Genomic DNA, 27,784 nt, shown 5'->3' on the forward strand with positions numbered 1-27,784 from the left:
ACCTATGTGTTTGGTTTTATTTCTATATTTGTGTAGATTGGGACTAGCACTCATTTTAGTTGACATGTATCATCGGATTAGTATTTCTATAGATTCAAATTCAATGATTAAATTTCTTTTAACAAAATGTGCATGTCTGCAGGCATGCTTAATAACTCTTTAATTTCCCTTCGTAAAGGTCCTTCAGTTTTGATTTTTTGATTTTGTTTCCTTTTATAGGGCAATTACCCTCTCTGTTTTCTTTCATAACAAAAGGCTACGTTCCATTACCTCTCAGTGTTCCGTGCCACTTTCCACATCTATTCTATAGTTGTCATGTTTCCTAACCTGTTTGTTTACATTTTGTGCTGCAATGTTTGTGTTGGATCTAAGTTTTTATTATTACTAAGCTTTAAATTTCATTCTTTATTATTATTATTATTATTATTATTATTATTATTATTATTATTATTATTATTATTATTATTATTATTATTATTATTATTATTATTATTATTATTATTATTTGTTATGGCAGTTTCCTGTAGGTGCTTCCTTGCAGTCTCCCAGTTATTCCCTCCTCTCTTTATTGCCAGTGATGGAGCCACTTTTGAGGCCAACAATAATTCTCACCAGATTTCCATATGGATCATGTGTTGAAAATTACTGTTCTATGTTAAGTCCATGCATATTACCTATGAAATTTCTCTCTACCTTATAAATACAGCTGGTAGCATTTTAAGAGTACAATTTATTAACCAACTAATTCTTACACATTACACAGATATACAAGTACACTAATTAACACTCCCTCTACTCTTGCTAACTCAGTCACACCAGTTGTTCACTATATCACTTAAAAACTAACACAATCATGCTAGTTACACAGTACACAATCACACTATTCTTGTACTGCAGTTCCATAATTATACTCGGTGTACACTATTACAGCCACTTGCGCACATCACAGTCTCAGAGTTCTGTACATCATACACTGTCCATACACTCGTGACAGTATTCGTTCACTGTCCCTTGTTAAACTCTCTCACTGCACTAGAGACACAAATGTTCCCTTCATAACAGCTGGACAGGAGAGACTCAACCCCTCGATGACACAGAGAATAGAACAATAGCCTTGGTTCCATACATAGAACACCCACTGCACTGCACTGCTCAGCTGCACGGGCACAGCAGTATTCCCCCTCACAGTACCCCACCAAGTGCTCCATTCAGTCAACAGCACTGAACCTCTGATACTTGAGCTTGTCTGACCCACCTTAAATAGGGAGACTGGTCCTTCAAAATCCTTGCCTAAAGAAGAAGTCTCGAGAGTTCTCTATATACAGAATTATCTGGGTTCACTTTTAGGTCTTTCTCACACCGCCAGGAGGCCTCCAGTGAGAGGTTGGAGCAATATAGGGAAGAGCTGGCTTTGTGCTCCTGATTTGTTTCTGACTGGTTGTTGTGCAGTGAACAGATGGGCCCTGATTAGGTGACAATATTCTTGGCCAGGGCCAGGCTAACTTGCTCCTCCCAAGATCTTACAATAAAATGGCTGACACCATCATAGTGTCAACTCCTTAGGCAACTCGCCCCAAGTTGCTGCACATCACAGCATCAGACAATCAAGATGGACAATTATTGTTCTCCCATGGGTTTTCTGTGGCTGGTGGATAATATCCCTGGTGCCAATGATGACTATTCTTAGGCCCTCTCATGGCAACCAAAGCTCCAATCACTTCTCCTCATTGGCACATCTGTCTGCTTCTAGGGCCTATGTATCTTTGTGTTCCATTGGCACAATATGTGTGACTGGCTCAAATGTCCCAAACTTGGCCCTGCTAAATATCCTCTGATCCCATGGTGTCAAATTTGGTGTTTGTATTGGCATGCAACTTCATGCCGGAACAAGCGTCCAAGACAGGTAGAATTATAATTCAATGGTCATCAATTCAGGCTCCATTAGCATGTTGTCTCTAAGTGGGGGCCCTTCCAGCCATGCCGTCACCATCCCTCCTTTCATCCTCAAGGCCATCATCAGAGCATCCTTGAGGTTTTACTCCCTGCAAAACATCATCCCTTGACAGATCTTCGCATCATAGGAATCATTGATGAAGGTGTCAGCCGAGCCACATGGGGTGGTTACTTGACCTCAATGGCAAATTCCCACGGTGTTTCATTGGCACGCTGGGTCTTCCCCCATAAGTGGACGCCGTAGGCAGCTGTCAGCTGTCAGCTGGTGGTAACTGTAACATCCATCAAGCAATCCCATAATCTGTGGGCTCTGTGGTACCTACACTGCCTGTCGACTTAGTCGTGCAATGAGGTGTCCAGCTCTCTCCTCTGACGCCCATTCGTTGTGCATGCAGTCAGTCCTGAACTGGGTCTGGAAAGTTCTCAAGGAAGTGGTCCCATCGCAACGTAGGGGTTACACCTTCACAATGCTGGAGCCTGCATCACTGTTGGTGGGCTCTAATTGGGTCTCCATGACTGTTGTCCTTTCCCACAGGTCAATCATGTCTTCCCTTAGGTCTCAAACTCTAAGACTTCACAACCTGGAGTATTGTGTCAGATTGCTTCTCATCCAGTTTGTTATCATCCTGTGCAACACCAATCTTCAACTCAGTTATGACAGAATGCACTTCCTGTTTTAACTCCGAATGTCCTTCTTTTAGTTCACTTAATTTCGAGTTCAGTTCACACTAAGTTCTTCCCGACTCAATTTTAACTCACTAATGAGTTGGTCTTGGTTAGATTTAAGTTTACTAATGAGTTGGCCATAGCTAGATCTAATTTTGCTCTTAATTTCACTTGTGACCTTACTTTAAAGTATTCATAGCTTATTTAGAACTGATCTGCATTCATTTTACTACTCACTAGAAATTTCTACAGACTACAAAGCATACTGCCAGTTTATCTCACTTCTGACACCTGTTGTAATGTGGTGGGTGTGGTAAATAAAGACAGAACTGGTAGCATTTAAATTCTAAAACTAGGACTCATAAACTAACTCTTGTACACTATACAGACACACAAGTACACTAGTTAATGCTCTCTCTACTTTCGCTAATTCAGTCACACCAGTTGTTTACTTTGTCACTTAAAAACTAACACAATCACATTAGCTACACAGTACAATTCTACTACTGTCATTCATGATCTAAGGCAGTTCCTCAATTATACTCACCATACACTATCACAACCACTTAGTTCACAGCTTGCATATAACACAGTCTCACATTTCTCTACATTGTACACTGTCCATACACTCACAACATTCTTCGTTCACTGTCCCGTACTAAACTCTCTCACTACACTAGAGAAACAAATGTTCACTTCACAGCAGCTGGACATGAGAGTCTCAACTCTTCAATGACAGATAGAATAGAATAATGACCCCAGTTCCACAGACAGAACTCTCACTCCTCTGCACTGCTCAGCTGCACTGAACTGACTGACTGACTGACTGACTGACTGACTGACTGACTGACTGACTGACTGACTGACTGACTGACTGACTGACTGACTGACTGACTGACTGACTGACTGACTGACTCCATGGCAGTACACTCACTCACAGTACCCCACCTTGCGCACCACCAATGAACCTCTGACCCTTGAGTTCATCTGGTCCTCTTTAAATAGGTAAACCAGCAACTCAAGATCCTTCCCAAACGAAGAAGTCTCTAAGAGTCCTCTTGTTACAGAATTATATGGGTTCGCTTTATAAATTTTTCTCACACTACTGCGAGGCCTCCGGTGAGAGGACAGAGTGACGGCAAAGAAGGAGTTGGCCTTGTCCTGACCCATTCCTGAGTGGTTGCTGCATGGCAAGTGGGCAGGGTCCTAACTTGGTGACGTCACTCAAGACCAGAGGCAGACTAACTTGTTCCTCTCAAGGTCTTACGATAAAATGGTGGACACCATCAAAATATTACCTGCAGCATGACAAATTGAGTTATACATCATATATTGATACGTGACTTAGGGCTGCACAATCCTCTGGTGACACGACAGCAGTGCAGGCAGACGGTACTCAGGGTAGAGTGTTCCATAACAAGAGAAAATGTAAAAAGATAGAAAGCATTCTCTTCAAACACATTAGAAGATGAGTTGTGAATGCTGGAAGCACTCACGTAAGTTGTATCAACAGTAGTTAAGGGTGCTAAGCATAAATGGTTATGACAACATCACAGTACTAAAAAGCATAAAGGAAGTGTTTGTGTCAGCAAGTAAATAATCAGAATTAAAGGCAAGCTCAAGTTTGGTATGTGTAAAATGATGGTGGATTAGGGTGACCAGATTTTGAAAAATAAAAAGAAAGAGACACTCAGGCAAGCCGCATTGATTGTTTACTGGGAAAGCAGATCCTATAATTGGACAATCATGCAATATTGATGATATTTAATTTCAAAACAAATATTTTATTCACTAAAACATGATTTGGTATATTGCAATTCTTAAATCACATCACATCCAGTTTCATGTAAGCTTTGTCTTTTTGGCAGTCTCCAAATGGGGAAAGCAGAAATAAATGCATTTCAAACTTACACTCTCAAATATATTCTAAAAATTATAAAATTTAATATTTTTTTTAAAATATCACTTCTACATTGAATCCTTGCCTAAGAAAAACTATTTAAATTCAGTATTTGAGTCAATCTTTCTTTGATACTGTAAAGAGTTATGAATTTCTTTCAAAAGGTTTAGGTGTTCTAACAAAAAGCTATAGAAACTTCTGTGAGATACATCACTATGCAAAGAAGTTGATGTGAAATCCATCGATAGGAAGGTGTGGTTATGTTTAACTGAATGAAACGTAAACAAACCTTCTTCTGTAACAAGACGTTTCACTTCTTCATCCTCTTTCCTTTGCATTGTCACAAGGGTAATTAATGTGTAGCTTGAACTCCTAGCAGCCTCTGCCACTTTATGTTTCTTTTTTTGCACATGTTGGGATATGTCTGATCGACCATCTTACTCGATACAAAACACTCCTCTGCATAAAGTACACAATACTCTGTCCTGATCTTCCTTGAGAAAAGGAAATTCTTCCTTTAATGCATCCATGAAATTACACTTTTGTTTCTGCATTCTCAACTACTGATAAAAATTACGAAACAACTCATCACAATTAAGAACAGAAGAGAGCTGAAAGACATGTGCTTGTAAACATTATATGATTTTAAACATGAAGGAATCTCAACATGTTTTTGTGTTCCAAGCACTATTACTTGCCATACAACCAAGTTTCTCTTGCACTCAGCGATGTTATAGTGTTATGTTACAAATTTCTGCATGCTTCTGCATCTGTAATGCCAACCACTGCCCATGAAATGAACCCTAGAAAAGAGAATTATTTCCAATATTACCCTAGAAAAAATAATTATAGCATTGGTTCGCGAACATTAAGCTTCCAGTTCAAAACTACTTTCGATACTTCCTATGAAGTGTCACTTCCCTGACACCATCTCTCAGGTAACCTTTGAATTTTAAACTACAGAAAAACAAATGAGTATAAGCATGTATTGTACACGCATGAAAATATCTTAAGAAAATGGAATATAATGGGGCGAATGTGAAAAAAACTGGACTTTTTGCGTCCAGTCAAAGATTTGTTGGGACAATGGGACCAACTACTGAAAGAAGGGACAATCCCATTAAAAACAGGATGTCTGGTCACCCTAAGGTAGATGATCCACATTTCAGGCAATTTATACCACAATAACTTACATGAAATGGGATGTTACTTGCCAAACAACATTAAGAAAATAACATCTACCAAAATACTATCAAAATGTTGTACCTAAACAAAGACAAAGTGTAGGTGAAACTAATATTTGAATTTCCACACTCAAAACTCAAGATGCTGTTAGCAGACATGTTGTATATGTTATTGCAAGAATACCTTCACCAAATAATCATAGTGAAAGATTTTTGTTAAATTTCAAATTTCTTTCAAAAGTGAAATGTTTCAGAGCAGCTTGTCAGTGTTACTTTTTTACATTGCTATTGCTCTAAATGACATGCTGAAAGCAAGGAAGGAACTTCAGATGGCCTATACTAACATGCTCAATTTGACCTGTCTAGTTCATGGGCTCCATTGCTTAGCAGAGACACTTTGCAACTGTTACAGTATTGTACAGTAGATAGATTTATAGCAAACATGAAAAAAAAAAAAAAGATATTCTTGAAGGCTCCATGCAGGAAACTAAAGTTTATATTCCTTTAACTTCACAGCCCACCATAACTTGATGGGGCAGTTGGCTAACTGTAACTATTTATCATGCTGAACATTATACTAAAATTATGTGAATATCAGCAGGTAAATTACTTAACAGTGGCTTTGACAGAGAAAGAGACCTTCAGAATGCCACAGTCATTCTGGTACTCAATCTGCTGCCTTGTAAATGAAGTAGGGGACTACTAAAAAGTGTTCATCCTGACAGAAAATTCCTCAGATGTTTTAGGCTTAGAAGTCAGCAGAAGATGGAAAAGAGGTATTGCTTTCAATAACAATAGAACAAACATCCATGTTCATTCCCAAGAAGAGGGGGAGAATTGATGATGATGATGATGATGATGATGATGATGATGATGATGATGATGATGATGATGATGATGATGATGATGATGATGATGATGATGATGATAAACTAAATTTAATGTAAAAGCATTATATTATTTTTCATCTACAGACAGGATTTAAAAAAATGAGATTTGCATTTTATCTCTAGATGTACAGAGCCACTGAAATGAAATGGCATATGGCTTTTAGAGCCGGGAGATCCCAGGACAGGTTTGGCTCACCAGGTGCAGGTCTTTTGATTTGACGTCCATCGTAGGCGACCTGCGTGTCGTGATGAGGATGAAATGATGATGAAGACAACACATACACCCAGTCCCCAAGCCAGGGAAATTAACCAATGATGGTTAAAATTCCCGACCCTGCCGGGAATCGAACCCGGGACCCCTGTGACTAAAGGCCAGCATGCTAACCATCTAGCCATGGAGCTGGACTACAGAGCCACTGATGGTTAAAATTTTAAATGTACATCTTAGTTGTTTCAAATCACTGTCGGTGGCATACTGTAGTTATCTATGCACCCAACCCTGTGATCACTGTTTACATTTCCACAATGCGTGAACTACTGCAGCGTTCACACAATGCAAGCAAAGTTCTAAATATCTTAGCTTTACTTATAATGTATACATGACAAAGCAGTCCATGGCCAAAGAAGAAACACTTTTCCAGACACTTCATTGCTTTGGCAGGGATGAGAATGAACAGGTTATCTAGTTGGTATATTTCAATGATTAATCTCAGTAATAAGTAACTTAATTCTTACCTATTGATGTATCACAAAGGACAGCAACAGATTTCCAGGGTAACATGCCTGCCATTCTAACGTCTAGTATAAGCTGGGATAATTCTTGGCCCAAAGTCAGCAATGGTATAGTCACACTGAGCTCACCAGGCAGGCGAGGACAATCCTTCCCTGTGTATTATTAATTAATTAATTTATTTATTTATTAATGAACATGCTATGAGAGTCAAAGTTAGAACAGCAATATTCCAAAAGGATTTTATAGTTTTGTTGAATAAATTCCTGTAAGTCACTTATGGTAGTTTCTTCTTTTTTTTATTTTTATTTTTTATTTTTACAAGTTGCTTTAAATTGCACCAGCACAGATAGATCTTATGGTGACGATGGGATAGGAAAGGGCTAGGAGGCACAGCCCCAGCATTTCCTGGTGTGAAAATAGGAAACCATAGAAAAACATCTTCAGGACTGCTGACTGTCTCCTGAATTGCAAGCTGACAGCTACATTTCCCAAACCACAAAGCCACTCACTTAGTACTTATGGCAGATACTATTCCTTTTGAAAGAAGCATAGATAAAATTTTAATTTGTAATTTTTTTGTTTAATATTTCAAGAAAAAGTTGACAGAAATATTTTTTATTTTCCACAGATATGGAATAATGTACATTTGATTTTATACGTGTGTGTGTGTGTATGTTTGTATGTATTGTGACCTTTTTAATATATGAATTAAGATGACTGAATATTAAGTGTCCTTCTGAAGTAAAAACACAGACTTGTGAAACAAGCACATGAATGGAATAATTATGTTACTCTATAGCTCACATATCACGACGCAATTCAGTCAACTGCCAGCTTAATTTTATGAAACTTTTTGAAAATATTTATTGTAAGAAGAGGATAAATTAACCACTTGTTATGTGTATGAGGAAGTACATTTTAAGACCTGGCATACCAGTACATATTTTAACATTTCTTGAGATGAGGAAACTGTATTAAAATGAATCTTGTAGAAAATGAGTGCAATGGAAATGGGAATTTGATGTAATCTTTGGAATTTATTTTTATTTACTTATTTGTCCTGTTTTATTTGGTGTAGTTAAAGTTACAAAGCTTTCTCTTATACTAAGCCAAGGTTAACAGCTACATGAAACTGATACAATTAAAGTAACTAGGAAACTTGGCATGAATTTGATGTAATCTTTGGAATTTATTTTTATTTACTTATTTGTCCTGTTTTGTTTGGTGTAGTTAAAGTTACAAAGCTTTCTCTTATACTAAGCCAAGGTTAACAGCTACATGAAACTGATACAATTAAAGTAACTAGGAAATAATTTGAAGAACTGGCAAGTAACTTAAAGGTACCGGTAACTCTAATACGAATCTGATAATAATAATAATAATAATAATAATAATAATAATAATAATAATAATAATAATAAATAGAAGAAGAAGAAGAAGCTCTGTTGATAGCTTAACGTGAATATAGCACAGGACTTCTACTTTTATTAAAGTAAGCTTGTACTTTCACGTGACAGTAGATATCGTGAATATAGTACAGGATCTCTAGTTTTATTAAAGTAAGCTATTTTCACGTGACTGTTGATAGCCTATTGTAAATAATAATAATAATAATAATAATAATAATAATAATAATAATAATAATAATAATAATAATCTTGGGATCAAAGTACAGAAATGGAATCCATCAGAAGAGATCCAACAAGGAAATCTACAGGAAAAAAGAGAAAATTACCGACACAATCCAAAAAAGATGGGCACGATTTTACGGTCATCTGAAAAGAATGGACAGAAGAAAGTTAACTAAAGAGATCTTTCACTTTTTTTATTCAAACCACAAAACCACAATTCCCTGGTTTAGAAATACCAAAGAAGAACTGCAAATGCTAAATATCTCAGCTGATGACGACCTTAACAGAGATCGCTTCCAAAAGAAAATATTGATGAATGGGCTAAACCGAGACGAGCAACCGAAGAAAAGACACAGTGCCCCTTGGACAGAGAAATGTAAGCAGTCCCACTCACAAAGAATGAGGGAATTTGGACTCTAAAGAATGCCAAGTTCAGTGTCAAATGCAACGAAACTTAACGTAATCCTTGATGGCCCCAGCGAATAATAATAATAATAATAATAATAATAATAATAATAATAATAATAATAATAATAATAATAATAATAATAATAATAATCTGGACTCCTGAAGAAGCCAGTCATGCCATCGAGAAGCTTCATGAGACTGCCATCAAGATCAGACTCCCCAATCTGTTATGAAAGAAAACAAAGTACATGGACTCCAAGAGCCCAAACTTGGCATCAATTGCAACCAAGTATGGCAACATCACACAAGTTAAACATTTCAAGTACCTAGGTGAAATTATTGAAAACATTGGTAATAAAAGAATAACTAATAAAACAAGTGCAGAAAAATTGTGCAAAGCCTACTTAATCACCTGGAATATGTACAACAACTAATTGCTTTTCACCAATGCCAAACTTCGTCACTACCACAAAGTCATTCTTACAGAAACACTCTACACAAAGGAGATGTCATCATTAACTACCAGTGTCAAAGACATTGAGAAAAACGAACAACAGATACGACTGTTGGATTTCCATTAGTGAGATTGAATGATTATTTATAATACAGATAATACATTTACTTGTGATTCATGTCATCCTCAGGATAGTGATCACAATTTGGAACTCCTGAATGCTAACTTTGAATTATACTTGATATATTTGTTGTTACTCACCCAAATTGAACACAGTAAGTTGTTGTTTGTAGACTAAAACTGTTGAATTTGCACGAGTTAAATAATGGCTACTGCATGACAAATCAAAGTACTCTGTAGAGCAGGGGTTCTCAAAGGGTGTGCCACGGCACACTAGTGTGCGGTGAAATCGTTGGTCTGTGCCACGAAAAAATTGCTTGTGTATTCAATATTTGAGTAATACCATTTATTAAAATTACAAAACGGCGCAAGCCTACATGCAGTAAGATCTCAAAAATTAAGATGCTCTGCTAATAATATTACACTGTTATTGCAATTTAAGCCGGCCCCGTGGTGTAGGGGTAGCATGACTGCCTCTTACTCGGAGGCCCCAGGTTCGATTCCCGGCCAGGTCAGGGATTTTTACCTGGACCTGAGGGCTGGTTCGAGGTCCACTCAGCCTACGTGATTAGAATTGAGGAGCTGTCTGACGGTGAGATAGCGGCCCCGGTCTAGAAAGCCAAGAATAACGGCCGAGAGGATCCGTCGTGCTGACCACACGACACCTCGTAATCTGCAGGCCTTCGGGCTGAGCAGCGGTCGCTTGGTAGGCCAAGGCCCTTCAAGGGCTGTAGAGCCATGGGGTTTGGTTTGTATTGCAATTTAGTGGGAAATGTGGGCTTGTTTACGTTTGAACATCTGTTCAATGCAAGGAGGAACCGCAGACACACACACCTGTAATTCTTGGTCTACAGAAAGAAGTCGCCCACGTTTCTTATTTTCAATGCAGGTCAGTGGCAAAAATCCCTGTTCGAACATATATGTTGTTAAAAACTGTATTAATAAAGATATGGCATGCTCTGATAACACTGAGAACTCTTCTTTTCACTGAAATAATGTTTCTTCCTTAAATTTCAACTTCAATGTTCGATCGCCTTGAAGTTCAGCAAATTCTACTGCCCCTTCTAATGTTTTGTGTCCTCAGCTGTAATGGCAAAGGGATTGCAAACCCTGTCGCATTCGTTCACATTGAGGGAAGGAAAATATTCTTGCAGTTTATTCTCCAAAACAGAAAGATGTTCTAAGTGAACCTTGAACCAGCCCTCAGGTCCAGGTAAAAATCCCTGACCTGGCCGGGAATCGAACACGAGGCCTCCGGGTGAGAGGCAGGCAGGCTACCCCTACACCACGGGGCTGGCTGCTGTAATGTAAAATTCTTAAAATTCCGGCAATTCGTTATACAGTCCAGTCTGTGTACATCCAGTGTAAGTGAATTTGTGCTGTTTTATGCTGTCTATATGTGTGACACTTATTCACTTGATATTCGGTGGTTACAGGGAAGTTTAATTTGATCTTGTAAGATCGTGATATAAATAGAGATGAATTCCCACTACAATTTAAGCCTTGAACAGCATGTTGAAGGTGTTTGTTACACAGATGGAGCCGGACGATCAAGGTAGGTAGGTCAAAAAGATACAATGGAGGATCCAAAAGGCACCGAAGGAATTCATTCGAGAAATTGAAGAATGCTTTCAGGAAGCTAAACTGTTGGAAGACTGTCAACTAAGGGCAGTGGAACAGCACCTAGAAGGAAGTCTGTTGATATGGTTTAAGGCATTGCAGCACATTTTTGAAGACTTTTGTGAGTTTAAAGAGAGTTTACTTTAAAAAATTCTGGTGCCTAGAAATTCACCAAAGTTTGAGGTTGGAACTGTACTTCAAGCGATATTAATCTAATGAACCAACAAGGTACATTGTTTATTTTATTTTTCAATTCCATCAATTGAAAGAACTGGATTCACCCCCAACTGAGTTCAAATTAGTCTGAACCATAGGGAAACAATTTCTACTGGACGTACAATGCCTGTTAACCACAGCTAATGTGCAAACAGCCATCCAAGCAGAGTTGATCTTGAGACAAATAGATAGGCAATCCATACTAGTTGATAAACATAACACCGGGCTGAGTGGTTCAGACGGTTGAGGCGCTGGCCTTCTGAACCCAACTTGGAAGGTATGATCCTGGCTCAGTCCGATGGTATTTGAAGGTGCTCAAATACATCAGCCTCGTGTCGGTAGATTTACTGGCACATATAAGAACTCCTGCAGGACAAAATTCCAACACCTCGGCATCTCCGAAAACCATAAAAGAGTAGTTAGTGGAATGTAAAGCTATTATTATTATTATTATTATTATTATTATTATTATTATTATTATTAAAAACTTAATCATAATAAGAACTGGTATTTGATTTGATCCTGTATTTACTTGTCTAAATCTATTAAAATAATATTTAAAATAGATTGTGTTGGATCCACCTTGTCAATACACTTTATTTATTTATTGATTTATTTATTTATTTACAGAGTTTACGCCCACATTGGAGCACTTAAATCAGACTACAACAAATTTGTCTTCCTTTTCTTCTCCCAAAAAGTCTTGAGTCTGGTTGACCTGGCTGCTCTCTCCGCATCCGTTATAACATATTGTTTCCTCTGTACAGCGGTCAGAGGAAGCCTGATGTATTTGTCAATACACTTTATTATAATTGAAAATTACTTATTTAATCATTAATTCATAAATCCATACTACAGTAGTCTAAAATTTACGAACTTCATCATATGGATCTGTATTGATACAGTTAAAATTAAGAAACAATGTTAGGTTTAGGGTCCAACAATCAATACACATCACTTTACAAGTGAAAACTATTTTTACATTAACTGTTTTCATATAACGTTAAACATATTTTGGGACATGTTTTATCTCTATTTCGAAATTCTTCAGCCATAAAATCACGTGGTAGATTACAAAACTCATTGTTCAGAAATTTTAAAAAATGGAAAAACCCACTGCCTTTTAAGAACTATTTGAGATCTGCTAAAGATATAATATACACATTATTTACACAACATTTTCCTCATTTCATGCAAAACCTTTTGTTATCTTCGATGTTAAAATTTGAAATATAACTTGAAATATGACATGCCAGCCATAACATCACACACACACTCACTACTGATCTGCGTTTAGGGCAGTCGCCGAGGTGGCAGATTCCCTATACGTTGTTTTCCTAGCCTTTTCTTTAACATTGAAGAAAGACTGTGTACAAGAAGTGTTAAACTACTTTATTAAATAATGTGTATATTTTGTCTTCAGTGTTTTCTCAACAGTTCATAAAGGAACTTCTGTTTTAAATTACTAGACAGCAACAATAAACATTGTATTGCATCACAAGACGTTATGGCTGGCATGTCATATTTCAAGTTATATTTCAAATTTTAACATTAAAGATAACAAAAGCTTTTGCATGAAATACGGACAATTTTGTGTAAACAATGTGTATATTATATCTTTAGTGTATCTCAAATAGTTGTAAAAAAGGCATTGGGTTCTTCCTTTTTTTTAATATCTGAACAATGAGCTTGTATTCTACCACATAATTTTATGGCTGAAGGAGTCTCGAATAGAGATGAAACATGTCTCAAAATATGTTTAATATGTTTTATATTAAACAGTTTTCACTTGTAAAGTGATGTGTATTGATTGGGTGGACCATAAACCTAACATTGTTTCTTCATTTTAACTGTATCAATACGATGAAGTTCATAAATTGTACTAATGAAGCCAACCAGACTAGGAAAGTTTTAAATAAGTTTATGACTCTCAAAATTAGAGTAGCAAAAATTTTAAAAGGTATAGCCTTTCTAAAAGAATGTCTAGTAAACAAAGTAATTCCCAAATTCTTAAAATCTTTCTGAAGAAAAAAATGTATCAACTCAGTTTCACCTTTCAATTCAAAACAAGGTCAACCACTTGTGGTTAAGGAAAGAGATTAAGTTTCTTTACAGAAAGAAATCCTTTTTAAATGAAAAGTTATATTTAGCTCATCCTGAGGCCTCCCTATGGCTGGTCCCTCTAGAATGGAATTCATTCCAATGTCATATCATAAATAAAATGGAATGCATCTTAAGTAAGAAACAAGCCACATTGGACAAGAAATTAGATAATCTAAGAAGGGAAAATTATGATACGGAGGTTCTTAATAATATTAATATTAGAAAATCCAGAATAAATCAGTTAACAGTTCAAGACAAGTTCAGTCAATTTGGTGAAGAACCTCTCAGGAATCCATTTCACAGACCAAGAATTAGACACTCTTAATAGAGGACCTAAATTTAATTGGCCAAGTTTTAACAGAGATGATGATATCATTACAACTATCACCGAAGCAGAATCTAATATCCAAAAACTCCCTGTGGATTCTCAAGACGATCTTAGGTGTGAAATAAAGAAAAGACTCCCTTAGTCAGCTTAAAACCAATATTCCATTAGACAAGGTAAAATATAACAAGGATCTTCGGAATAAAATAAGAGACAATGAAGTTATCGTGACTAAGGGAGATGAAGGTAATTCTACGGTCATATTGGATACAAAAGATTACATTGGCAAAACAGAAAACTTTTCCTCTGGCGAGTCATTTTCCAGAGTCAATAAAGACCCCACAGCTAGGATAGAAAAACATTTAAAATCTTTATTGAAAAATTCTATGTTCATCCTCAGTGAAGACGAAATTCAAAAGATGATAAATATGAACCCCATGTTACTTACGGCTAGAGCATTGCCAGAAATCCATAAAGTGAGAGTACCTGTTAGACCTATTATTAACTGTAAGGACAGTCCTATACATAAAATCTCCAAATTTATACACAGATTTCTTTCTAACAACTCTAGGTTTCACAATAAGTCAATAATAAGAAATTCAGTGGATTTTTGTAAAAGTTTAGGTTTAAATCTTCTGCCACATCATTACTTATGTTCATATGACATACTGGTAACTAACATGTATGCAAATATCCCGGTCATTAAAGCAATAGATATTATTAGAACAAAAACTAGTCAAGATCATGTAGAGAAGTTAGAGATCAAACAATTCATGAAAATTCTAGAGTTTGTCACAAAAAACAACTATTTTGCATTCAACAACACCATATATAGTCAAGAGGGATTACCAATGGGAGCTCCAGTCTCAAGTATCTTAGCCAATATTTATCTAGACCAGGGATTTCCAAATGGCAGCCCGCGGGCAGCATGTGGCCCGCGAAGCCATTTATGCGGCCCGTGAGAGCACTGTAAGAAATAATGTGAAGTAAAGTCACAAAAATATTTATTAGCTTGTTCAAAAACATTTTAATTTTTATACACCTTATAGACCCAAGTCAGAACTAATTATTCTTTAATATTAGTTCCTCTTTCCAAGTATTCACTTGTTACCAACAGATTATTTTTGATTTTAAAACATTTAAAATCCAAATTTCAAGTAGTATTGTTATTATTTTTTCATTCCATTGACTACTTTTGATGGTTTTCGGAGATGCCGAGGTGTCAAAATTTTGACCCACAGGAGTTCTTTTACGTGCCAGTAAATCTACCGACATGAGCTTGACGTATTTGAGCACCTTCAAATACCACCGGACTGAGCCAAAATTGAACCTGCCAAGCTGAGGTCAGAAGGCCAGCGCCTCAACCATCTCAGCCACTCAGCCCGGCTCCAAATTTCACTCTTTTATGCAATTTTAAAATAATGTGTTAAGCGATTAAAATGATCAAACCCTCATTTCAATTGAACTATGCATATTATTTCATAATGGTGTTTTTGTACTATTTGCATAATTTTACAAAAATTGAAGTGCGGCCCACGAACATGACTGAGGTTTCCCAAATGGCCCTCGAGCCCTTACAAATTGGAAACCCCTGATCTAGACCATCTAGAACACCACAAAATAATTGGACATATTCAAGGTTTGGATTTTTGGACACGATTCGTAAATGCTACCTTTGTAATAATAGATAAGCGTTATAAGAATAGTAACAATATCTTACAGTTTTTAAATTCATTAGATGAAAGAATTAAATTTACACTTGAAAAAAAAAAGGACAATGCTTTGAATGTCTTGGATGTGACCATTAAGAGGGAACCCAGTAAGTACCCTTATAAAGTATGCAGAAAGGATATGTTTACTCCGGTGATCATTAAAAATTTTTCTTTACAACCTGGGAGTCATAAGAGGGCCGCTTATTTCAATTTACCTTTATCTCATACAGAAAGAGAAAAAGAATTACGATACATACAGAAGATAGCCATTATGAATGGGTTCAGTTAACATCTGAGGATGATCAACTTACCTGTAATAGCTAAGTGCACAATATGTTCCTTCTTTATAACCTTATGAAGTTGCCAGGTGTCTTGACAAGTTGTAATGCTCAAAACAGCTGTTAAATCTGCACATAAAATGTTCATAATAATGTACTTATGGTCTTAATAATTTCACATTGACAATGCAGAGACTCTCATTTAGTTTTACCTTAGAGCAACTAAAAAGAAATAACAGTAAATAGCAGTTCAGTAAAACCTTTATAAAGACTGAATTTATTTATGCAGTGAAGCCATGATAATTGTACACTAATTGTAGAAAATACTAAATGAGAATTTCACTGCATTGTGCTACCTGAAAATATGGGTACATTATTATTATTATTATTATTATTATTATTATTATTATTATTATTATTATTATTATTATTATTATTATTATTATTATTATTATTATTATTATTATTAATTTTTTTCAGAAATCAGAAATATGATCCAGTTTTAACATCACACTGACACATGTTTCTTAGAAATTAATACAATAACATAGTTATTCTATCTTAACAACAGCTTTTAACAAAAGAGAAGTACTCATGGTACTGAGTAGGTCCTTGGTCATTTGCCGATCTAGCCACCTTTTAGTTAGTTATGCCATTTTTGGGGATGGCTATTACAGTGGTTATCAAGGAGGAGAGGATATGTCCTTATCACCATAAACATAACCAGGGAGTGTTCAAGCTCAATCAAACAAGATTTTTTTAAGTGTACATATTATATTGTGCCACTTCAGTTATAATGGTAGGCTTTGCTCAAAATAAACCGTGGTCTTTAATTCAGCAGTTACATTGTTGAAATCAACTGAACTTGGAATGTCCCTCTCTACACTCAGTAAAGTAAATGACTCCAATCTCTCCGGGGTTAGGGTAACTCACAGCTTGTTCTTCACAATATTCAGTTTTGAGAACACTACTTTGCAGTAACATCTGGTGACTGGGATAAATATTCTTCACCTCAGTGACAAGTGGGTCATCTTTTAGAAGTCTTATATCTGTTGATAGATCATCAAATTGCACTGTCAAAACTAAGGAAAAACAGGCAAATCTTCACTTGTCATTAACTCCTAAAAATGGCCCACTGAGGTCACTTCTTTAGCAGTGTTCATATCTTGTATCAGTTCCACTAATTAGAGAATAACAGGAAATAGAAACAATTTCTTTGCATCTCTTCTTTTCTAGTTTCAGACCAGAATTGTGCACCGAAACAGTCATTCATTTTCCTTGTTACTTTGCATCCCTTACTATCAGGGACCTTGATTTCCTATGCATTGCAAACTAAATTGTGCACAATCCCTGAGTTTAAAGCTTTAAGTCAAAAATATTAAAGTGTGCTCCACCACACACACTCTGCAACTATGCCTATGCTTACCAACTTTTCATTTAAATATATCTCATGTAGGCTACTCTATAAATATGCAATAGAAACATAGACAATTCATAGATGATATCCTCTAAATAATAAATTCTCCTCATGTATAACTACATCACTGGTTAGCATTCCTTAATTGATAGCTACAATGTTAGCACCTCAAACAGATGTTTTCAGAATGTCTCAAACTTCTTAAAATATATACTGCTCTCAGAAATGACATTAAGAGAATGGCACAGAAAGCTTTAATTCAATATTTGAAAAATATGAATGAATCAGTCTGTTACCTTACCTCTAAGTCCATGAATATTGATAGAGTTGTAGTATTCTACAGCAAAGCTTCCATACTTCATGTACTTCCTCTGTACCAATCTGAGGTGAGAACGAATTATATAACCAATGTTTCTATGAAGTCCTGACACAAACTTCTGATTGATGACTATAGCTGAAATAAAATCATAGTCATTATTAGTGTAATTGTTTGGAAATAGGGTCTTAAACCATGGTAAAAATAATATTAGTAATGCTACAGACATTACTGTAGTGCTTACATGTTCAGACAAGGAAACTAACTGAGAAAAGAGTTATATAAACTATGGAAACATGTAGACCCTTAACAAGTTCATTAGTCCACATCATGAGAGATGAAATGATGTGAAGTAAGGAAATTCTGATAGTGGTAGTGGTAAAGTATTCTCCAGGACAGCTGTGACAGCTGCAAAGTTCTAAAGGAACCATGAACTGTGATAATGATGCTCTACTGAAACCAGAATAATTCCACCAAGCTAGTACACTGACTGACAGAGCAAATGCAACACCAAGAAGGAGTGGTTCGAAAGGGATGAAAGTTGGGGAAAAAACAGAGACGGCACGGACGAATAATTGATTTTTATTTCAAACCGATATGCAGGTTACACAATGCGCACGGCATCGACTCAGTAGGATGTAGGACCACCACGAGCGGCGATGCACGCAGAAACACGTCGAGGTACAGAGTCAATAAGAGTGCGGATGGTGTCCTGAGGGATGGTTCTCCATTCTCTGTCAACCATTTGCCACAGTTGGTCGTCCGTACGAGGCTGGGGCAGAGTTTGCAAACGGCGTCCAATGAGATCCCACACGTGTTCGATTGGTGAGAGATCCGGAGAGTACGCTGGCCACGGAAGCATCTGTACACCTCGTAGAGCCTGTTGGGAGATGCGAGCAGTGTGTGGGCGGGCATTATCCTGCTGAAACAGAGCATTGGGCAGCCCCTGAAGGTACGGGAGTGCCACCGGCCGCAGCACATGCTGCACGTAGCGGTGGGCATTTAACGTGCCTTGAATACGCACTAGAGGTGACGTGGAATCATACGCAATAGCGCCCCAAACCATGAAGCCGCGTTGTCTAGCGGTAGGGCGCTCCACAGTTACTGCCGGATTTGACCTTTCTCCACGCCGACGCCACACTCGTCTGCGGTGACTATCACTGACAGAACAGAAGCATGACTCATCGGAGAACACGACGTTCCGCCATTCCCTCATCCAAGTCGCTCTAGCCCGGCACCATGCCAGGCGTGCACGTCTATGCTGTGGAGTCAATGGTAGTCTTCTGAGCAGACGCCGCGAGTGCAGGCCTCCTTCAACCAATCGACGGGAAATTGTTCTGGTCGATATTGGAACAGCCAGGGTGTCTTGCACATGCTGAAGAATGGCAGTTGACGTGGCGTGCGGGGCTGCCACCGCTTGGAGGCAGATGCGCCGATCCTCGCGTGCTGACTTCACTCGGGCTGCGCCTGGACCCCTCGCACGTGCCACATGTCCCTGCGCCACCCATCTTCGCCACAGGCGCTGCACCGTGGACACATCCCTATGGGTATCGGCTGCGATTTGACGAAGCGACCAACCTGCCCTTCTCAGCCCGATAACCATACCCCTCGTAAAGTCGTCTGTCTGCTGGAACTGCCTCCGTTGACGGCGGCCTGGCATTCTTAGCTATACACGTGTCCTGTGGCACACGACAACACGTTCTACAATGACTGTCGGCTGAGAAATCACGGTACGAAGTGGGCCATTCGCCAACGCCGTGTCCCATTTATCGTTCGCTACGTGCGCAGCACAGTGGCGCATTTCACATCATGAGCATACCTCAGTGACGTCAGTCTACCCTGCAATTGGCATAAAGTTCTGACCACTCCTTCTTGGTGTTGCATTTGCTCTGTCAGTCAGTGTATTTATAGATGAATGCACCCTTTTAAACACATAACAAGACTTGGATATTGAACAAGTTGGCATCATCATCACATCATCACAAGGTTGGTTCATTCCCACTCCTCAAGAGAGGAGGGGGCGGGCCACCAGCTCAACAAAGGAGCTCTTTGGCCGTTCGAAAAGAAAAGATAATAGAAATAGAGATTATTAAAGAAGGTATGTATCGTACATACCGTTAAGGAAAAGATACAAGAGTAGGCGCAGGGACATCGGGACGACAAGGCGGGACCCAGGGGAAAACCGCAAAGCACCCCGCATGGAGCAAGGCCCCCGCGAACACCAGAGAAAGTGAGACAAGGAAGTTACAATGTATCCCGGGCGCGTATGTAGAGGAAAAGATTACAGAAGCGTACAAGAGATTTTACAAATATTGAGCGGCAGGAGGTAATGAGTACTGTGGAAAGGGAGAGGGAGGGACAGGGTAGTATTGTAAGAGGAAGTAGTATAGAGTAGTAGACAGGTTAGTAACAGATGTGGCCAGTAGACGGAGAAGGTCCAGTATCGGAAGAGGCGGTAGGGGAACAGTTGTGTAGGAAGTAGGGACCTGAGGTCGTTGCAGGGGCGGGGTGCTTGGCGGAGCGAGTGGAGAGCGAGAAGAAGCGGTGGTAGGAGGAGAACAGACAGGAGAGGGTTGCGAAGAAGTGGGGGGTCGGGCGTGCCGCGGTGGGGAGCGAGAGGGCTCCACTCGATGGATTCGGCCACGAAAGTGGACTCCGGAGGTAATGAGATGATCTACGTCGGCGAAGAAAGAGAGTCGGAGGCGGACCATGAAGGTCGGACCATCGGTGTTGACGATTTGGAAAACCTTGCTGACGGGAACGCCCTCCATTTGCAGTTCTTGGAGAATATCGTGGTCGGTGACAACAGGATCTATCCCTCGGATGACGCAGCTCGGTGATGAAAACTGTTGACGTGGTGGTGTAGAGGGATGTGCAGTGTCGATGGCATCCAGGAGAGGGGGCAGCTAGGAAGATGAGAGGGGTGTAGAGAGGGTAGTGGTGGCGGTGGACATGATAGGAGATGGATGGCTATACGTGACCGAGGAGGAAACAGATGTCCGGGTAGGATGGACTACAGAGGTGCTTGTGGCAGGGGTAATAGTAGGAAGAGTAGTAGTAAGAGTAGTAACGGGGAATTGAGGGACAGGGAGGGAAGTAGCGTAAGGGGACACGATTTTGATGGGAAAGTGAGGGTCGGAGGCCAATTGGTGCAAAAGATGGTCAGGGAGAGTAAGTGTTTTATGCAGTTTATTGAAGATATAGATGTGGCCAGAGGTGCGAAGAGTCTCAGACGAGGCATCTTGTAGGCGGAAGACGACGTTAATCCCAGCACCAAGGTTGAAAAGATCCTGGCGAATTTCAGCGGGAGTATGAACAGTGTCCACGTTCTTGATGAGTAAGGAGCAATCTGCCATGGTGAGGGGAGGCGACAGCCAACGAGGCGTCTGCCCGTTTGATTCTTCTTGGGCCGACTAAGAATGCGAGATGAGCGCCACCCAGCCGAAAAAATCGTGGACAAGAACAGAGTATGAGGGATGACAAGTTGGCTATGCATTGCAGGTTATGTAGCTGAAAGCTTACATTCTTCAGAGGGGTGACAAGTTTAAACTCCATCATTGGTAGCTCTGAAAATTCTTAATTAAGACATAAATCTGAATGGACTTATAAAATGTAGTTCCTTTTGTATTAGTGCCAGCATTGTTAAAGCTTCCTCTAGTGAAATATTGAACAGAGCATAAACCAAGTAGTCTCTTTTAGTCACAGAAAGGCTAATTTTCATATCATATTCATTGCACCTATTCTGAAATTCCAAGATATTAGATTGCAGACTTTCAGTACAGTCTGCCATTAGGACCAAGTCGTTGGCAGCATAATACATGGAGCTTTGACTCGTAAGATGGCAGAGTATACATTATTGAGCTTTTTGTGCATGTGGCCCATAATTATTAATAACTAAGTGCAAAGAGGGATATGTGGGGCATACCTGTGAACTGAGTGTTCATATCTTTCATTCAATTCCAAGCAAACTGCTTACTATAGTTCCACCTAACTGAATCCCTCCCTGCCACTTTATACTTTTCAGTAAATGATCCATGTAAACTATGAACCATGAAGGTGAAAGATTACAGCCTAATCTAACTCCTGTATGTACCTTAAATCCAGAACTCATTCTACCATCAATTCTCACTGCATCCTAATTGTCAACATAAATGCCTTTGATTGCTTTCAATAATCTAACTCCCCCAGTATTGGTAACATCTTTTCCCTGTTACTCTGTCATATACCTTCTCGAGTTCTGTGAAATATAAACACAACTGTTTATTCCTATCATAGCATTTTTCAGTTACCTGGCACATACTGAAAAATCTGATCCTGACTGCCCCTCTGTGGTGTGAAACCTCACTGGATTTCAACTAACTTACCCTCAACCACTGATCATACACTCTCTTTCAAAAAGTCAATTAACACCTTTCCGGTAGACTGATCAAGAAAATAACTCAATAGTAGTTGCAATCCTTCCTGTTCCCTTGTTTATAGATAGGTGCAGTTACAACTTTCATTAAATCAGAAGGTATCTTACTAACATGCCATGCCATTTTGTTCCTGCCTTCCCACTATATTTCACCATTTCAGGTATCTTCTTCATCTTCTTGATATGTTTCTGCTTATGCAGGTCATTCAATTTCAGGTCTAATTTCATCTATTCCTGCTGCTTTATAACAGTGGAATTTATTTGTCATCCCTTCCACTACTTGAAGTGTAATTTCACTAGCATTATTGTCCTCCTCCCCATGAGCTTGATTTCAAGACATCATCAGAAATACTTCTTTTTATTCTGAGGAAGATTTTTACAATATTCCTCCCACCCATTCTGTGATTCTCTAGGATTGAGCTCACATGATTTACCCAAAAATTTATTCATTTCCTTTCTCCCTCCCTTCCTTCTCTATCCAGGTTATGATCAAAATCTTCCGATGACTTCTGCTTGGCTTTAACAATTATTTATGTTGTTCTATTTCTTTCACCTATGTACAATTCCCTGTCTGGGTCAGTCCTTGTTTGGAGCCATTTCTGATTCTCACTCTTTGAACGTTTACTTCATCATTCCATCAAAATATTTGCTTTCTTCCCCCATCTTTACACATCTTTACACATTTCCATTTGGTTTCTACTACACTATCACTGTATGCCACCCATCCTTTTTTCTATATTCTGAACCTACTTACTGTCTATTGTTTGGAACTTTTCACTAATCATATCAATGTACTTCCATCTACTTTCTACATCCTAGAGATTCTCTACTCTTATTCGTCTGCAAACAGATTTCATTTTCTCTATCCTAGATTTAGTGATACTTAGTTCACTACAGGTCAGATAGCAGTCTGTCATCATCATTGTTATCCTCCTCCTTCTCCTCATCATCATTTCCCCTTTTTCCAACTGATAATAGCTGGGGGTAAATATGGTTTCTCTCCACTTTGTCCTGTCTCACCACCATTCCTTTGTTCCAGTCCAGGTTCCATGGTCCTATGCTGTTCTTCACAGAGTTCATCCATTGTGATCTTGGTCTCCCTTGTACTCTCTTCCCTGTCATCCATCTTTCCAGTGGATGTCTTGGCAGTCTTTCTTCTTTCATCCACTTGACCTGTCCAAACCACCTCAATCTGTTCTGTTCGAGTTTGTCATTTAGTTTTTACAGAGTTAGCTCTTTTTTTTATGTCTTTATTTCTCACTCTATCCCTTCTTGTCTTCTATACCACATTCCTCAGGAATTTAATTTCAGCTGCCTGTACTCTACTCTTATCTCTCTGAGTCACCGTCCAAGTTTCTGAACATTACTTCTTTAGTCGTGTTGTATTATCTCCAGTTCCTTATCTCCAATGTTGATAGCTACTTTTCCTTTTTTACTTCCTCTACTCATCACCATTTTGTTCTTCTACATGTTGATCCTCTATCCCTATTGTTCAATCCTTCTATTCATTACATTCAGCTGCTGTTGTACCTCCTCCTTATCTTCTCCCCAGATCACAACATCATCCACAAACATTTTTATATAATAATTCTTTCCCCTCTATAATCTACCCTTGTTGCCTTTGTGAATTCATCCATCACCATTATGAACAGTAAAGACGACAACACACTCCCTTGTTTTGACCCATTGTTGTCTTCACATAGCTGTAACAGTTATTATATATTGCTTTTGTCCTTGTTGTTAGTTCCTTTCCAATATCCCTCATGTGTCAGGCTTTCTCAAACTCTTGTTCTAGGAATGCTGTGGTATGTCTTTCCTAAGTCTGTAAAAGTCATTACAATATCCTTCCCAATTTCGCAGCTCTTTTCCATGATCTATCTCAGAATAAAAATGGGTTCTACTGTTGACCTTCCACTTCTGAATCCAAATTGTTCCTCTTGTAACTGACTTTCCACTTTTTTCCTAATTCTTCTTTCCAATATCCTTTCCATTATCTTGGCAACATGGGAGAAGATGGTGATTCCTCGGAATGTAGTTGCCACATATCTTCTTATCTCCTTTCTTGGATATTGGTATTATGAACCCCTTTCTCCAATCCTTGGAGCGCTTCCCTGGTATTTTTTTTTTTTTTTTTGCTAGGGGCTTTACGTCACACCGACACAGATAGGTCTTATGGCGACGAATTTTCCCTGATATTATGAACCCCTTTCTTCAATCCTTGGAGCGCTTCTTTTCTCTCTCTCCATACACTATTCTAAAGTCCACTGGAATCCCTCTGGTCCTGCAGCCTTGATCTTTTCTATGACTACTTCATTTGTTCCCAGAGCTTTTCCCATCTTCATCTTTTTTTTAACCCTTGTCTAGTCGCGTGAAAATTATTACGTTACTAGTCACACACGGAGGTAACCTCCGAGGATAAAAATGCGTGTCATTTTAGTCCTTTGAGATGTTGTTATGGCATGTTCGTTTGCAGTATTCTTCGGTATAATTAAAAGAAACCCTTCTAAGTACTTGTCGGTTATTTTTACATAGTTCGTTTGATCTAAAAGCAGAATACTGCAGACCTTAACTACGTGGAATGATCTTATGATATTAAATTTGTGAGACTCGCCATTACCTACGACGATCACATCATATGAAATATGAAATAATATTTTTCTAAAATAAGCTTAGAACAAAACAACAAGGTAATCGACCTCCAAAATAAAAAATTATGCACTAAAATATAAGGTAATTTAATCACACACGGAGGAAACGTCCAGGTGATGTCACTCATCGAAACAATGATCCCACACTCGCACACAGGATGTACAATCACGCCGAAATGCTGACAGGACGAGTCCAAATGAACGAGGATAAAGGTATAGGGATGGGGAGACCAGATGTTCAACTGGGAAGTTCAGTCCCCGTGAAAAAAGTAATCGGCCCAGAGGAAATCTCTCTGAGCGACTAATTAAGGGTTAACTGCCCATTCCGTCTCTGTCATTGTAATATCTGATTCCTTCTCTGTTTTTTATTCCTGCTTCCTGGATACCTTCTTTACATGTCTGGTTTCTCATGTTCAGCAGTTCACTGAAATATTCTTTCCATTTGTTCATTATCTCTTGTAAGTTTTATGGTTTTATCAGTATTTCCCCTTCTCTATTCTTCACAAATCTTGTGTTCACCACTTCATGCCTATAGTTTATTATAATTCCAAATAATAATTTTTTTTCCACAGTTCAAATCCTCCTTTACTTACTGGGTGAATGTTTTCCAAATTTTCTTTGGCTCCTTCTTTTTTCAAACTTGTTTTGCTTCCATGTATCTCACTCTACTCTTTTCAGTCTTTTGAGTTTTCCATTCCTGCCAAGTTTTCTTTCCCTTTACTTTATCTTTCACTCTATCATTCCACCATGTTGTCTCTTTCTCTCTTACTTTTTCTGATGTTCTGCCACATGCTTTCTCTGCACACCTTACAAATGCACTCTAAAAATTATTCTATTTCTGTTCAGTATGACTAATATCTGGCCTTGGTATCAGTTTTTGAAATTCTTTCCTGAATGCTTCCTGAATCACCTTTCCCTTCAATCTCCGGACTCTAATCTTTCTTTCTCTCCTTACAGTTTTGTGAATTTGCCTACTTTCAACTTTACTATCACTGCTCTATTGTCACTCCCCAAAGGCTTCTCAGGAATAGCTGTAACATACATAAGATTTTTCTGATGTGTTTTTTCCACTAAAATGTAAACAATCTTTTTTTTTGTTCTGTCAAATCCATACCTAGTAATATTCTGGCTATTTTTATTCCTGAACCACGTGTTTCCTATTATTAGATTGTTTCTCTTGTAAAGCTAAACTGACCATTTTTTCCATGGCTCAAAGCGGGACACACTGATTCTGACAGCCTACACATAAACGAGAGGTCAAATTTTGATACAGCTATTTTTTACATGTTAAAGTTGGTATTGCAATATTTCTCCACTACACATTTTAAGATAAAAGTTATAATAATACAATACCTTCCCTTGTAATACATTCCAGTGTTACTCATACTTCTCAGAGGTTATAATTAGCTGTAACAACTGTGGTGATGATTTTAAAAACTTATGAAACTCTAAACAATTCTGCAAAAAGTTAAACTTGATCATTAACAAAGCCTTAAGAGTAGAAAGTTTCAGGTGAGATTTTTCAGATGTCCACAGTTTGTTCATTTGAAAGAAAACTCTTTCAACTGAAGCATTAGTTCTGGGAAGAGAAAATATATACTGTGCCACTATTGAGAGTTGACTGTGTCTTGTATTGTTTTCCTTGAAGTGAAAAAAAAACCTCTGTCCACCTTTTGTCTACTAAAACTTCTGCATCATTCCAGTTGGATATTTTCTCTGCAGTGGCATATTTGGTTAAGCAGGAAAATTAATCAAATAGTTCTGAGTCATTCCCACTGTCAAAAAAATCCTTTACTTGCCACAAAATCACAACATTTTTCCACATCAGACCTTTCAGGAATAGTTTATAGTGATGCCCATTGGAAATTGTTCATGTCTTTAAAATGACCAGACCATTGGTCTACATACTCCATACAGGTCTCATAAAAAGTTCCTGCCACTTCTGCAACATTCTTCCTACTTGCTAATCCTTCATCTTCACGCACACCAACAAGAACTTTTACCTTATGTGGTAAAAACTTATGAGACAACTTATCTGAAAGATTGTCTTTTACCTCACTGATGGTTTCCATAACCTCTGTCGCAGAAATTAGCTCACCTTCAATTTTCAATACTACTTTGTGAAAAGAACTGGCTTGTGTGAATACAAAATTTAACCACACCTCTGAAATAGGATCTTCAAAGAAACGTCTCAAGGAAACTGGACACATTGTAAACCAATGTGCCTGTCTGAGTTGTTGTTTGACTTGTTGTTCAGATAAGGGGGCAAACACTTTAGTAATTACACATTCACATTTTGTCCGTGTGCATCTGAATTTGGACCTGAAACATGTTTGGAGAAGGTTTGAAGAGCAGACACATGAATGAAAGCTTAATTTTCTTTAGCTGCATGGTAAGCCCAGACTCCTTCAGCAGCTGCGATTTCCAAGTCCTTGGATGTAGGTGTTGCACCCTTGAAAAAACTTGTCAATGCTTTGCTTGAACTTGCAGTACTTTCAGCAGATTTATGTTTACAATGGCGAAAAATGAAAGTATCCTCCTATTCAATACATCATATATTCCGTCATTAGACGGAGTAAACAAGTTCAGACATGTTTCGGCTTGTTTGAGCCATCTTCAGTGAAAAAATTAGGGGGGTTGGAATAATTTACATAATATGAGTTGAAAAAATGCTAAAAAACATAATGAAAGCGCAAATGAAAAAACAAACAAAAGAGAGCCTAGACAGAAACAAAATAGCACAAATATACAATATTTACATCAATATGCAGAGCAAAAAACAACTTATTGCGACAA

At 38.2% G+C, this 27,784-nt stretch overlaps 1 protein-coding gene across 1 annotated transcript in view; it reads right to left on the bottom strand.

Moving 5' to 3' along the window:
* The window catches only part of Ir93a (Ionotropic receptor 93a), a 177,033-nt gene extending 153,567 nt beyond the window's left edge, over positions 1–23,466 (bottom strand). The window contains exons 1-4 of the mRNA XM_067135809.2: positions 23,361–23,466; positions 17,912–18,064; positions 16,227–16,322; positions 7,329–7,478 (exon numbers count right to left, since the gene is read on the bottom strand). Coding sequence (XP_066991910.2) covers positions 7,329–7,478; positions 16,227–16,322; positions 17,912–18,064; positions 23,361–23,466 — 505 coding nt within the window. The remainder of the gene's footprint in view (positions 1–7,328; positions 7,479–16,226; positions 16,323–17,911; positions 18,065–23,360) is intronic.
* Positions 23,467–27,784: the final 4,318 nt, after the last annotated feature.

Source organism: Anabrus simplex, chromosome 1 (genome assembly GCF_040414725.1).
Source record: "Anabrus simplex isolate iqAnaSimp1 chromosome 1, ASM4041472v1, whole genome shotgun sequence".
In the NCBI taxonomy this organism is placed as follows: Eukaryota; Metazoa; Arthropoda; class Insecta; order Orthoptera; family Tettigoniidae; genus Anabrus; species Anabrus simplex.